General features: G+C 43.6%; 1 protein-coding gene across 1 annotated transcript; it reads left to right on the top strand.

Moving 5' to 3' along the window:
- Positions 1–252: 252 nt before the first annotated feature.
- Positions 253–12,135, top strand: napsa (napsin A aspartic peptidase). Its single transcript, XM_063219731.1, has 10 exons — positions 253–453; positions 857–1,034; positions 1,266–1,389; positions 3,475–3,593; positions 6,434–6,633; positions 8,333–8,455; positions 8,931–9,075; positions 9,785–9,883; positions 10,957–11,069; positions 11,470–12,135. The coding sequence occupies exons 1-10, from the start codon at positions 386–388 to the stop codon at positions 11,516–11,518; spliced, it is 1,218 nt and encodes a 405-aa protein (XP_063075801.1). The 5' UTR covers positions 253–385; the 3' UTR covers positions 11,519–12,135.
- Positions 12,136–14,846: the final 2,711 nt, after the last annotated feature.

Here is a 14,846-nt window from a genome sequence, read left to right as displayed (position 1 = left end):
ACATTTTGAGGGTAAGTCAAACTAGTATATCATAGAATAAAAAGGAAACATTGTCATCTGGGAGCATCTCCAAAACGCAATGATGACCTCCATACGACGTGCCTGACAACTCGTGACTTTATAAAACAGCGGGACCGCTTGTCTCTTCAGCATGATTGACACTTCCCATCGCCAATGACAGCGTCGCAATGTGAAGCTCTGGCCAACCCGAGTGGAGATGCGCAAACAAATGCGACTTGTTCAGAAGGTGCGCGAATGTCATTTATGATCCTAACCTGACCCACGCTGGGGGTGTTGATTAGGCCAGCGGCACACAGGAGTTGGGCACGGTAGAGTGGATAGTTGAGAGAGGAATTGAGTCGAAGTTGGTGTGTTGGGAAGCGAAATGTTTCGTGCCAAAGAACTTTTCATCGTCTTCTCTGTGCTACTGGTACACAGCTATGCAATTATCAGGTATGGAAATGTTATGATTTACATTCCGTTACACTGTAATGGCATGTTATGTCAAGCAAACATTCGTATCGCTTTTGTCTGAATTTATTCTCTGCTCGCTGTGTAAAAGCTCCATGGCGGACTGCCTGATTTAATCTGTTTGCTTGTGATGCGTCACACGTGTCTTTCAGTTAATTCTAATATAGCTGAAACTGGACAGGAAACTCTGCCTTTTGGGTTTTATTTATTCATTGTTAATCATTTTTTTCTATCCGTCTTTTCTCTCTGACTTTAGAAGTGTCGGGAGCAGTGATACAAACTCCGACACAAATTAACCAATTGACGCACACACAGGAAGTGTTTTGTTTTGTCCATTCAGAACTTTCTTTATAATTATTCACGCTAATCTACTCGCCTGCTGCAGGGTTCCTTTGCACAAGGTGCGGACGGCAAGGCGTCAGATGAGCGATAACGGCATGAGTGTGGAGCAACTTTTAGCGCTCAGCCGGGCTAACATTGACCTGGCGCAAAGAGGAGACCCACCAACGCCAGCGCCCACCTCAGCTCCAGCCCCGGCCGAGAAACTCACCAACTTCATGGACGTGAGTTCATGAATTCATTGTTTTTGTGTCCACTGTGCACTCGGAAATATGTGATGGAATGAGAGGGTGGTCTGTGTACAGGACGTGCTGTTCTTCTGCGTAACTGGTCGGACAAACGGTTTTATCTGTCGGCCCATGTTGACCGTAAATTGAGACCTGCCCAATCTATAACAGCAGTGTGTTGAATGTATGATCCTGTGGTCTCTCAACCTTCTCTTTGTCCTCTCTCAGGCCCAGTACTTCGGCGTGATAAGCATTGGAACGCCACCGCAGGAATTCAAAGTGCTGTTCGACACCGGCTCTTCAAACCTCTGGGTTCCCTCAGTCCACTGCTCTTTCCTTGATATCGCCTGCTGTAAGTAGGAACGTTGAAATTAAAGGCGCTTCTCGGCGAGGGAAAGCCCTGTCTGTGTGTGAGCCCCCTTGTTCTTATTTTCAGGCCAGCAGTAGCACACCTGATAGAAATTAGTCAAATCAATCCATCAAGCAGGCAATCAGTCAAGTCAATCACTTGGCTGTGTGTCAGCGGTTTATTAAAAATGAGTGGAATCAGGAGATCTGTGCTGGTGTGGTGAAGGCCGGTACCTGTGGTCCCATTAGGCCCCGCACAGATCAGATTATCTCCCTCTGCCTCAGAGAAGCCTGACATGTCTATATGAGTAATAATGGCAGACAGTCTTGTGACCGTAACATGTGAAGCTCCCTGGACTGCTGTGGGGTAAAAAAGAGGGCCTTGCTTGCAGCATGGTCATTTTCACTATTAGTAGTTTGAAGACTTGAGTCATAATGAATGAACGATTGATCAATGATTTGAAATTAAATGACTCGTCATGCATGTGTCCTTATTGGTCAGGACGGGTCACCTGCGCTGTTCTGGTTGAAGTAGGATGTTACTGCCGTAAATGACCATAAAACGGCACATTTGTTAGACTGACGAAATCACTGACTTCGATTTGGGTTTCTTGTGAACTGCACGGTCACTGCACTGTCTTCAGTGATCAACTTTTGTAATCTTTGCATCAACAGAAGGAAACCCAGCTCTTGTGTGTCATGAGCCTCAAGTATGAAATGCTTCAAAATGGCATTGTCCTTTGTTTGTGAACAACCTGTTTTGTGCAGGGATTCAGCTGAAGAACTTAAGTGCATTGTCTTTTCTGAATTATCCCCATTGTTCCAGGTTTGCATGGGATGCATTTTAGTAATGGCACACGTCATGGTGGTGCAACCACAGCCTATGCCAATGCCACTGTATGGATTTTTGTTTTCTCAGTCGGTTATCTAAAGCTTATTGATTGCAGTACATGAATTACACATTGCTAATTAATTGATGGGTATTAGCTGTGGTTGTACCACTTGACAGCTGAGCCCCCCAAAAGCACTATTTACCCACAAGTGAATTGTCAGGATGATGAAAGCCTTAAATGGCTTGAATACTTTTCGTTATTCATGGTGATGTTCATCAAAAGGAGCTCTGCTGAAATGCATTTTTCATTCACTGTGATCATTTTAAAACTGTAGAACACAGATACACTCATCTTTGTAGTTAAAATGCCTTTTATTTTAATGGGCATAACCCCATTGAAACACTGACATGCCTTTGCATGAAGCCTTCATCAGGAAGTGAGCTGGCTTCAAGTGACCACCATCTTTACATGGTACTAGCTCCAGGTAGCTCTCCAACTAAACTTGAGTCACTGGCTGTGTCTCAAATGCCGCACTTGTGCACTTCGGGCACTGTTTTTCAGTGCCTAGGGCGCTCAAGCTGAAAATTTCACTTGAGCCAGTGCACTGAAAGTGCCAGGATGATCCCCTAACAGGGAGGGACAGAAAAATGCAGTGCTTGAATGATGGACACTGCACGCACTAAACAGCGGCCATGTTGACAATGACATGGAGGAAATGTGGCATTCAGTTCAGTAGAAGAGTTTGGTCAACAGTCTCCTAATTCTGTAAGTAATGTTGATGGGACACCAACCTTTTCATGCCAACCAAAGTATTGTATGTGTGATTGTTGTCCTTTGGGGTTAAGGACATAGAAATACATTACATTACATTGCATTGTAAACAGTAGCCAACTCATATTTTGTCGAGCTACTGCCATGCTCAGCCGTCACTTCCAGTGAGGGCACAGTGCAAAGTGCTCAAAATTTCCACGACACTATGTACTAAAGACGTCAGTGCACTGTGTGCACTGTGTGCACTGTGTGCACTGTGTGCACTGTGTGCACTGTGTGCACTGTGTGCACTGTGTGCACTGTGTGCACTGTGTGCACTGTGTGCACTGTGCACTGACTGTCAGTGCACTGACAAAAGTGTCATTTGAGACATAGCCTCCGTGATGTTTACTCGTGTGCTCTCGTTAGTGATGTACCATCGCTACAATGCACAAGCGAAGTATTCATTTAATTTATTGTGCTTTTAATTCATGTTCTCTCTCCAGGGCTGCACCATCGCTACAACTCCAGGAAGTCCAGCTCCTATGTGAGGAACGGCACCAAGTTCGCCATCAGGTACGGCAGAGGCAGCCTCTCCGGCTTCATCAGCGAGGACACGGTCAATGTGAGTAGACGAGCACACATGCAGGATATCTGTCAATGTGAGTAGACGAGCACACATGCAGGATATTTCTCAATGTGAGTAGACGAGCACACATGCAGGATATCTGTCAATGTGAGTAGACGAGCACACATGCAGGATATCTGTCAATGTGAGTAGACAAGCACACATGCAGGATATCTGTCAATGTGAGTAGACAAGCACACATGCAGGATATCTGTCAATGTGAGTAGACAAGCACACATGCAGGATATCTGTCAATGTGAGTACACAAGCACACATGCAGGATATCTGTCAATGTGAGTAGACGAGCACACATGCAGGATATCTGTCAATGTGAGTAGACGAGCACACATGCAGGATATTTGTCAATGTGAGTGTTGGCACACATACACTCTCACCATCATGTGTGACCGAGGCAGCTGAAGAAACGGTCAACATGAGCGTGTAAACGCACACCACACACAGCCCATGGCGTGTGGTCAATGTGAGTGTAGACGCAGGTCTATTTGCACTACTTAGACGTGCGAAACATGATGTGGTCAGTGGTCAGTGTGTGTGTGTCTTTGTCAATGCACTTGCATCTGAATATTCACATATGCATGGACAGGGCAGCAGGTTGCTCAGTAAACATGCAGGTAAGACGACACATGCTATTTGCAAGCAAATGTGTAGTTGAACATACTTTTTTTTTAATAAAAAAAAAATAAAAAAAATTCACCACGTCCTAATTGTGTAGTGACGCCATGTTTCACACCATTACTGGGTAGATATATGTTGGCGGTATAGCTTCACAGGCAACACTACTTTTGAGATGAGGCCAACTGGGCTTGGTTTAATACTCTATAGAAATATTGTTGTGATCTTTGTGTGCAGCCAACAGTGCATTTAGGAGGGATATTGAGATTTGCGTAAGACTCCATTTAGATACCTTTACCCTGATCAATCTGGACTGTCAATATTGCATAATTGGTATCATGAATGACAAATGTATAGCGCTTGCAATTACAGTAAGGTGACTTAAGTTTACATAGATAATTTTTCTGTATGAGCCTGTAGCCCAACTCAAACAATCACTAATCTTAGTGATTATCAAAACACTTGAAATTTCAACCTAACCTGAGGGATTTTATTAAGATTAACTGTGGTGGAGTGACCATCACTAATGTTGTGGACGTGTTAGCCTGGCTCTTTGGTGTAGCAGTTAAACTCAGGCCTTCCGAGTACAAAACCGTGGCTCCAGTCCAGGCAGGGCAACTCCACTCCCCTTTGCTACAAATGGTGTGAGAAGTGGGATGGTTACCGTGAGACCATCGGAAGTGTCCCATTGTGTGTGAGCAGTAATTCCTTTTGAGAGACCCCCAGGATGGGTGACCCCGGTGTGAGGGACCCCATCGATGGGTGAGGCACACTGGATGGGAGAAGCATGATGGACAGTTGCATGAGGAACACCATAAGTATGTGAAGCCTGAAGGGGAAGGCAGTGTGATGGAGTGACTATCACTAGGGATACGAGTGTGTTCTGACTGTCAAGCCAATGAGCCTGGCTCTTTGGTGTAGCGGTCAGAGCCCCAGTACCAAGAAGGCTGGGGTTCGAGTCCCGACAGGGCAACTCTAGTCCCCACTCCCCTTTGCTACATTAACATTATGACTGAAATTAGCCATCATAAAAGCTGCCAAACAGTTCAAATCACAAGGCAAACACAAGTTCCATGACTGAAGAGGCCCCAGCTATCCCTCACAAGAAAGGTCTTTGAGTATCCTGCTGCTTGATTGCAGTGTCTGATGCATGTGTAAACAAGGTCTTAATCGGACTTGATTGCTCTGTCTGATACTTGTGTAAACGAGCTCTTAATCTAGTTTGATTGCAGTGTCTGATGCTTGTGTAAACAAGGCCTGAATATGGTTTGATTGCTGTGTCAGGTGCTTCCAATTAGGACATGTGCAAGATCCTCCTTATCCGGTGAATGAATTGAGGGACAGGGGACAAATGGAACACGGATGCAGACATAATGAAAATTTGAAACAATACTTGACTATTTCAACTCCCAAGTGCCATTGTGCAATGTTGTTGGTAGTATTTGGAATCTGGTTCTGTTAGGTTGTCTTGTCATGCCAGGTGTGCGTATAGGTGGTACCCAGGTTGGCAGATGCAAGTGTGTCTTGCGTGTGTCTGTGTGACAGCATTTCCTCTGTTTGCGTCCATTGGTGTGTAAAATGTATCCGTCTCCGTGTTGAAGTGTGTTCAATACCCGTCTCTCCCAATAGAGATGGCCAACGTGACGTCATGGCGCTCACCTTAGGTCTGTTTAGTCTTGTTTACACAACTAGCATTGGCGGATCCAGGCTACTATCTGACAGGCGCTAGAATTTGATTTGCCCACAATGGGGGCAAAAGTTGTTGCCTACCCATTTGGTCACGTGTCTTGGCAACCTCCCATAGGCTGTCTGAATATGCCTGGGCAGCAGCTTGGTTGGATTGTCTCTTCTCTTGTCGCCAAAGTCTAAATGAGTGCATATAACATTTCTTAATGTCAACATATTATATCTATCTTAATCATTATAATGTTATAAGGGTGAAACTATGTCAGAAAATAAAAAGATTAATAAATTATGAGTGTGCATGTGTAATAGAGGGAGAGGGATCTCCTCATCATTGGGTGAGAAGAGAACAATTGGTTTTATTTTTCTTCCTCAAAAGATAAATTAATGGTTAGGTGTGTCCACATTTGTGAAGGTGGGAGGGATCTCTTTAATAAGAGTAGATTTTCTTTTTTTTCCTCCTCAAAAGATAAATAAATGGTGTTCAGTCTGTGATAAATGTTTGTGTGTGCCCTCCCTAGCTGGCAGGTGTGAACGTTCCAGGGCAGCAGTTCGGCGAGGCAGTGCAGCAGCCTGGCATTGTGTTTGCGGTGGCACGCTTCGACGGCGTGTTTGGCATGGGCTACCCCACCATCTCCGTGGAGAAGGTCACCCCCGTTTTCGACCAGATCATGGCCAAGAAACTGCTGCCTCAGAACATTTTCTCCTTCTACCTCAACAGGTGTGTAGTGGTCTACTATCATATTTGGGTAAATCAATACAGTTTTGAAGTGAATCGGGTATAAATGTCTGCCGTTTTTGGATAGAAAACGGTGGCATGCAGTTTACGGGGAAGCTGTGGCCTAGTGGTGAAAGAGATGGACTTCTGATTAGAGGATGACTGGTTCGAATCCCACCCTTCCACTCCCTCCCACCCTTCTCATTCCATGGCTTAGTTGCCCTTGAGCAAGGCATATATTCCACACGGCTCCAGGGACTGTAACAAATACAGTGTACTTAAAAATGACTTCAGCTGCTTTGGATAAGGTAATTGTAAAGTTTGTCCTTGCCACCGGGTGCAAATTGTACCTGCATCAAATGTATTAATCCAAGATGTCTGTCGCATGAAAGTCCCATTAGTGTTAACAAGACTTAAGTTTTTAATGCATGGAAATTGTCTAATACTTTCAAGAAATTCAGCAATTGGCAAGTTCAGGTTTTTTCTTAAGCAACTAGCTTGGAAATGGCCCCAGGTATTGTGTCGAGTAGATGAACCACTCGAATGATTTTTGGAGGTTTGTATAAACTGTTGCTTGTATTGTTTGCTTTATCTGTTAGCTGGGCCACATTGACTGGTTAATGTACTCTATGTACTCTTGACTGTTAATGTACAGTATCCATGAAATTTCCTTGGTCCTCAAACATGTTGAGTATTTGTCATGCAGGCTGTATTTGCCCTTCCCTTCTCATTCAAATGTTACTTAAACAGTGTGCACAAAGCCATAATTCTTTTCCAGTTGATGTCTGACATTTTGTTGTCACAGCCGTTTTGCACAAGCTGTGAACACTTGCCTATTTTAGTACACTTCTTCACACAGGAAGAGCACGTACATCTTCTACTTAATCTATGTCACGTCAGTTTGAAAATGCTCCTGCATCAGCGCATATGGGCAGTGAAAATGGGCAAAACAAACTTTTGTGGTTCGCTTTGATTTCCAAACAAGTGTCCATGCGGCAATCACTGAAGATGGGCTGTACTGATCAGATGTTGCACAGGTCTGGGTCAAGACATGGAGCAAAACCTCCTTCTGTTTGAGTGAGTAGTACAAAGAGGAACTACGGAGTGTGAAATGGAAAGATAACAGCTACAGTACTTCCTCTTGTAAAAGCTGAAGTTGGAACAGAACATACCGTTTTTGTTGCAAAGCATACAATACTGTATATTTTCCATGTGTGTGTCCTCCCTCTTGGTCTTTGCCTAATGCCTTCACGAGTCATATTTATTAAGGGATAATGTTTTTGTCTGTCAGGTGATTTAGTAATGTCTCGGCTTTTGTTCTGTATTTGAATACCTGTAGGAACTCTGTCTCAGAGCGGATGCAATGATCCTTTGACAAGTATACTTTCAGCTTCTGTTCGTTTGTCTGTCTACACACTTAAGCTACTGACTTGTAGGAACTCACAGATCCTAGTAATAGGATGTAAGAACACACAGGCTATAGTGGTGGAGAGCTGATCTTGTGATGCGTAGATTATAGAGTAATGTCTTGTCTGCTCATCTGTATAATGTAGAACCACACAGGCTGTGGTGGGTAGACTTAATATTTTTATGTAGATGATACTGTGACGTCCAGTTGATGGGAGTTGGTTGTTTTTAAAAGAAAATCTGCTGTAGATAATGGAGTAACATCTTGTGTGCTCTGTATCTTTGTTCTGTATAGGAACACGCAGGCTCCAGTGGGTGGAGAGTTGATGCTGGGGGGCACTGATCCACAGTACTACGAGGGGGAACTCCACTACGTCAACGTCACACGCAAGGCCTACTGGCAGATCAAGATGGACGCGTGAGTCAACTTGAACGGTTTGGGACATGACTGCTCTGAACACGTGTACTCAAAAGAGGCATAGAACCAACTTAACGGAGCCGAACATTAGAGCGTGGGTGTTCAACTCAAATAGACCGAGGGCCACAATCTGGAACGAAGTCACAGGCCAAACTCAATATTTATTTAAAAAAAAAAAGGATGCACAACTAAAACTGTGCATACATGCACTTAACACTGAAATTTTAATTTCACAAACAAATTCCAACCATGGTTCAAATGTGCCTGCCCATATTCTGTTGCAGGCGAAATGGAGTTGGTATAATTTACTAGGCAATTGATGTGCTAAAGTGTATCAATTTCATTGTACCATCAATGAAACGAGCAAAACTAATAATTTTTTTTTTTTTTTTTTTTTTTTTTTTTTTTTATTTATTTTTTTTAAATTTAATTAACCTTTGTGACTTTCACAATATTCTTCTCCCCTGCTAATCAGAGTTGAGGTTGGCAATCAGCTGACTCTGTGTAAGGATGGTTGCCAGGCGATTGTTGACACGGGGACGTCTCTGCTGGTGGGACCTGCGGAAGAAGTGAGGTCACTCCACAAGGCCATCGGAGCCCTGCCACTGCTCATGGGCGAGGTAGGTAGGGCCACAACATGGATCTCAACACTAGCTGCTGCGTTGATCACTGCTTTGTATTTAGAAACTGACGATGTCAGATCGCCGACATGTTGCACTCTCCCATCAAGCGGTGGCAAGGCGAACCTGTGGGTGGTAACACAACATCTATGAAGGTGTTCAGAGACTGAGATGCCCTCAACCTAAATTCCCTTAGTTCTGTAGTTCTGGATGGGGCACCTAAGTCACGCCCTCTACGTCCTGGTTCATGGAGCAGGGGGAGTCTAAAAATAATTACTCAGTGTTTTTTTGGCACCAATCCAAACCTTGGACCTCCACCCATGCACCACAAATCCAAAAATCACTCATTTTCAAGCCCAGTAATAATTTTTTGACTCCCTCTGCCCCATGAACCAGGAAGTAGAGGGCGTGACTTAGGTGCCCCATTGAGGGGTACTATCCCTACTGTATCTCCCCTTGCTCTCGGGTACTGTGTTGACAGTACTCATCCTAGTACTGGATTGAGGGGTCCTCATCCTATGTAGTTCCCACTTCTCCTCTAGTTCTGGATTGAGCAGTACTCATCGTAGTTCCTCTTCTCTAGTACTGGATTGAGGGGCGATTCCCCTTCTCCCCTAGTTCTAGATTGAAGGGCTCCTCTCCTAGTTCCCCTTCTCTAGTACTGGATGGAGAGGTTCTCATCCTAATTCCTCTTCCCCTTCTCCTCTAGTACTGGATTGAGTGCGGCAAGATCCCCAACCTGCCCGTGGTTTCCTTTAACATCGGGGGGAAACTCTTCAACCTGACTGGGGAAGACTACGTCCTACAGGTGAGCAGCTTGCAGCTCAGGTTCTCCTCCCTTTGATCTTTTTTTATTCTTGCAGCTTTACTTCTCCTTCATAAGCAAACTGACATTTGCAAATTGTTGTGTTAATTGTGTTCAAACCTGACTTTATTATTTTTTTTCTGAAAGATAAATTGCACCTATCCATGCCATGAATCTTGGGCAATAATTGGACATTTGATGGTGTGTGCAGACTGTTCGCCGATGCATTTCTTGTGTTGAATACCACAGCTTGTTTTTTTTGGCATGTCATTAAACACTGTTACAAGCATCACTCCTCACAAAATTCTGTTTTTAAACTAAAAGAATACTAAACAGTGCCCAGACCAAACCCTCCTTAATCCTGAGCCGTTACATGGTGTAAAAACACACATGCAGTATCCACCTGATTACCCTGCCCATGTCAACGTTTTGGTTCCTGTTGCACTTCTGAATTATTTGGCACTAGCAATTGCTAACCAAATGGTAATGGCGACATCTAGGGCTGCACAATTAATCGAAAATAATCGAAAATCGTGATCAATTCATGAAATTGAAGTCGTGATTTTAATCGTGGCAATAGTGACCTACCTTTGAGAGCGTCCTTGAAGCCAGAACATACTGACAGGCTGGTGTTTCTGTCCAGAAATATGTCCACCTAAGTTTCATGCTATTGCCTTTACATAATTATTACAATTCTTTTTATTTTGCTCATCCTGTATATGTAATTCATTCTTGGTTATATTTCATCTTATCATTTTCAAAAAAAATCTGCAAAAATCAATAATCGTGATTAATAATCGTGATTTATGATTTTTTTCCATAATCGTGCAGCCCTAGCGACATCCTTGTAACCGTGGATAGTAAGGGGGATATTAATATGTTTCGCGAGGGGCCACACACCATGAGATTTTATTTGTCAGCAGGTGCAGCCTTTCAGGTTATCCTAGTCTATTTTAAAAACGAACCTGTAAAGAAGCAGTGTTAAGCTCTTCCTCTGAAAACTGAAGGATATACCCATGTGAAAATGGTCCTTGTGTGTACCCGCCATCTCATAATTCTGTGTCTTCTTCCCCCAGGAGAGTCAGATGGGAGCCAAGGTGTGCCTGTCCGGCTTCATGGCACTGGATGTGCCGCCCCCTGCTGGGCCTCTCTGGATCCTGGGAGACGTCTTCATCGGCCGCTACTACAGGTAAGACTCTGAACACACTATTACTACAGCACCACACGCCTTAGTACCACACTTGGACTATAACACCACACCACACCACACCACACATTGAACGTTATTGAAGTACTGTACCTGGACTACAGTTCCATACAGCACACTAATTATAATACTTGAATTACAATAACACACCGTACCTTATTGATTCCAGGGACGCGTGCAAGTGAATTCACCTTGTATTCCTACTATATGTCCCTTGCATAAGACACTTGGACTACGTTATCTGCAGACTTTTTTTGTGCGTTATTTTATGCATGCATGTACACATGATGTCAGAATTGTCCATTTTGCTGCTGGACACCTTGATGTCCTTTGGGGATTAATGAAGTCATCTCTCCTCTCCTCTCCTCTGTTCTTACTGCAGTGTCTTCGACCGAGATAACGACCGTATCGGCCTGGCTCCTGCCAAGTGAGCTGGGGGAAGTGCATGTGATGTAACGTGATGTCCTGTTGCAGTATAATGTCCACACGCTCCACAAGGCCTCTGTGTCCGCCTGTTTCTCATTGGCGCCCCCCCCCCCCACTGAAAGACACAAACAAGAACAAGGCCAGCTGATGACGGACCAGGCCAAGAATGGGTCTTGCAGGTTCCCCTTGGAACTAATTAGGGTCACAATTTTGGTGCCGATTCCCTCGCTGTCCAGTTCTCCCCTGCTGTTTTGGGTACTGTCCACTTCTGCTTTTTTTAAAAAGGAAAAACAAAATCGCGTTGCTTATGTTTTGGTAAAGGTACACTGGTTTGATGTATGTATTTTTTTTAAATGAGCTTTTTTTTTCTTGGTACAGTAATTTAATGTTTGAATGATCAGTGACTGTTTTGGAGAAGTGTTTTTTTTTTGTGTGTGTGACCAAAGGTGTTTACCGAGTGAAAATCTAACCTCATGTGTAACCTGCTGTACAAATGGCTAATTATAATCCCCTCTGCACTCTACGAGGATGGACCTTTCACTGCCCACTCCATATTCTAATGATTGCCATTCTGTACCAGAGGTGATTGTGCTTCCAGCTTTAATAAATACATTTACACACACTTATGTCTGTTGGGTTTTTTTGGTAGAAAGTATCGTGTTATATTGCTGTAAGTAATTGCTGGGCTTTTTTGTCTGGTCCAGGGGCCCATGTAGTCATAATCTGCCCCTGCTGGCGAGGTGGCAAGAGGGAGAGGACATTCTTTAACCCTACAACTCCAAGTAAACCTTTGTCTGGTGCTATTAAAGCATTATTGGCCCCAAAACCTGCTGGGGCTGGGGCTGTGAAGCCAACATGACCCAGCACACCGGAGCCAAAGAGGAGCAAATGAATCATGCATCTATCTCATATTAATAAAAAACACTAGAATAACTACCTCTAAAAGCTTTATGAACATTTATTAATGGACTGATCATAAAGAAAACCTTTTAGTGGGATTTGACTCACTGGATGAATTTTATTTGTGTTTGCCTGCCGAATATTTCTATATCCATGGTTTCATGCCTTCTGGTCTTTGGAGAACAAACCTCCAGGACTGTTGTGACTGCTGTGTGTCTGCTATGGTAACATAGTATTTCTCCTTGATTTACAAACATTTGTAAATGTTTTTATGTGTGTAAAGCCTTTTAGGGGTAGTTACTGTACTCTAAAGTGTTTCCATAAAAACGTTATGTTTTTCAAATTAGACACATTTTGCGGTCATGTATAGAACAACAGTTATTTAAATCAACTTAAGGGGCTCAGATTAAGTTTTAAAGCATCAGTTTTAAAGATGTCTGATGGATGTGTTTGACTCCCTCCTGACCTCTTTGACATATGACAGGAAGTGAATCGCGTCGCACGTCCCATTGGCTCTTGCTATACCACATGACCCCCTGTGGCCTCCGCACGCCACATGACTCCAATGAAGCCATCGCTGGCTCTCACAAGGCATTCTTATCCACTCCGGTGTGTGTGTGTTTGCCATCGCTGGCTCTGACAAGGCATTCTTATCCACTACAGGACCACACTCACATTGTCCCAGCACATTCTCAAGTAATGACATTAGAGAGGGGGAGCAAGGAAGAGAGGAGGAGAAAGATGGAGAGCAAAGGAGAGAGAGAGAGTGCGTGTAAAGGAGATAAAGAGGGGTGGGAGCGAAGGGGAAAAGGAGAATGATGGAGAGTTCAAAAGGGAGAGAATGAGAGTGGTTGGGGCGAGAGGTAGAGTAGAGAAAGATGGAGAGATCAAAGTAGAGTGAAGGAGAGAGAAGAGTGAAAGATAGAGAGATCAAAGGAGAGAGGGGAGCAAGGGGTTTTCGCAGAACGCGGCTTTGGGTGCAGTTTTTTTCTAACATTACATTTAGCTGACGTTTTTATCCAAACCAAGTTACAGTTAATTACAGGATATTGGTTACGGTCCCTGAAGCAATGTGGGGTTAGGAGCCTTGCTCAAGAGCACCTCAGCCATGCATGGAGGTGTAAGTAAGGGTATGATTCGAGCCTGTAATCCTCAGACCACTATCCTAACTGTCAGGTCACACCAAGGGCGTTGGTGGTGCATATTTTTTTTCTTGATTCTATATTTCCTAAAAATGTTACTGCTGCTACACTCAATTGTTTGCAGTAAAAGTTGAGTCAAATTTAGGGAGCCCAAAAGTCAGGGTGAGAATGCACCACTGCATCCCCCTTTCCGGCACCTATGGGTCATGGCTGCCCTAGGGCCTCATGTATGAACACCTCCTTAGATTTCCTACTGAATCTTTTCAAAAGTGAAAATCTGAAAGATACATTTTTCACCTGGAATTTCAAATGTATCAGTCCATCCATTAACAGGTTTTCATGCTGATTCAAGTAGTATGTCTGATTTCACATAAAATTCAGTACATGCATCTTCACATGAATCAGTTTAAGTGCATCTGAAATGTGAGAAAAGTTACTTACGGAGCTAGTAAGTTTTGTACACGAGGCCCTTGCTCTTGGAGTAAGGAAAAGAGAAAAAAAGACGACACTTGCCACTACTGCAGCTATCCTACTGTCGATAATGTGGAAATCATATTCTGTTAAATTTGACAGAAAAGACAGAGAGAGAGAGAGGGAGGGAGGGGGAGAGGGAGAGAGAGAGAGAGAGAGCTGGTTGTTGTGAAGAGGAGTGTGTTGTAAAGAAGGCCAAGAGTCTGGTGGTTTGTAATCAACATCAGAGTTTTATTCAATCATAGAGACATCATGCTCCGCAGACAGACCAGACTTAAAAACAAAAACAAAAATCATTCAATTAAATAAAAATAAAAAAATTAAGGAGACAGAGGAAAGGAAGAAGAGACAAATGGACAGAACAAAACAGAAACCCATCATACAGACTTCATTAGACAGCGGTGTATGCCTGGCCAGTAGTATGTATAAAGTATTACAACACTAGATGTATGATATTAAAGCTGAGACCATGTAAGATCACACCACTAGTGTTGTAATTACATCTGTAAGAGTACTTCTACTTCATACATCTCTGGTTTGATCCATAGGCCCATGTGACACCCACCCCCAATACACAACACTGCTCTCATTTCGCAACATGGACTCCATGGGCAACACGGCCTCAACCCAACGTATCATTATACAACTCTATGAACAGGCTTCAATATGTGATGTCAGAGTTAGGTAGGTCCTTTGCATTGCATAGTGACTGTAAAGGCAAAAGATACCCCCTTTGCACTAAAGAGTTTCCCTGATGGGTTAGGTCTACACATAGTGACACTAAAGGCAAAGCTCCCCTCCTTGGTGTAAAAAGGGCTCC

Source organism: Engraulis encrasicolus, chromosome 2, assembly GCF_034702125.1.
Source record: "Engraulis encrasicolus isolate BLACKSEA-1 chromosome 2, IST_EnEncr_1.0, whole genome shotgun sequence".
Taxonomy (NCBI): domain Eukaryota; kingdom Metazoa; phylum Chordata; class Actinopteri; order Clupeiformes; family Engraulidae; genus Engraulis; species Engraulis encrasicolus.
The sequence above is the reverse complement of the archived record's forward strand: the minus strand, read 5'-3'. Positions and strand labels throughout refer to the sequence as shown.

What these genes read in the sequence shown, in the direction of transcription:
- napsa (XM_063219731.1), top strand. Translation starts at nt 386, where the DNA reads ATGTTTCGTGCCAAAGAACTTTTCATCGTCTTCTCTGTGCTACTGGTA. An exon ending in TGGCAGATCAAGATGGACGC is followed by an intron (nt 8,456 to 8,930) that starts GTGAGTCAACTT and finishes CCTGCTAATCAG; the next exon opens with AGTTGAGGTTGGCAATCAGC. An exon ending in TGCCACTGCTCATGGGCGAG is followed by an intron (nt 9,076 to 9,784) that starts GTAGGTAGGGCC and finishes CTTCTCCTCTAG; the next exon opens with TACTGGATTGAGTGCGGCAA.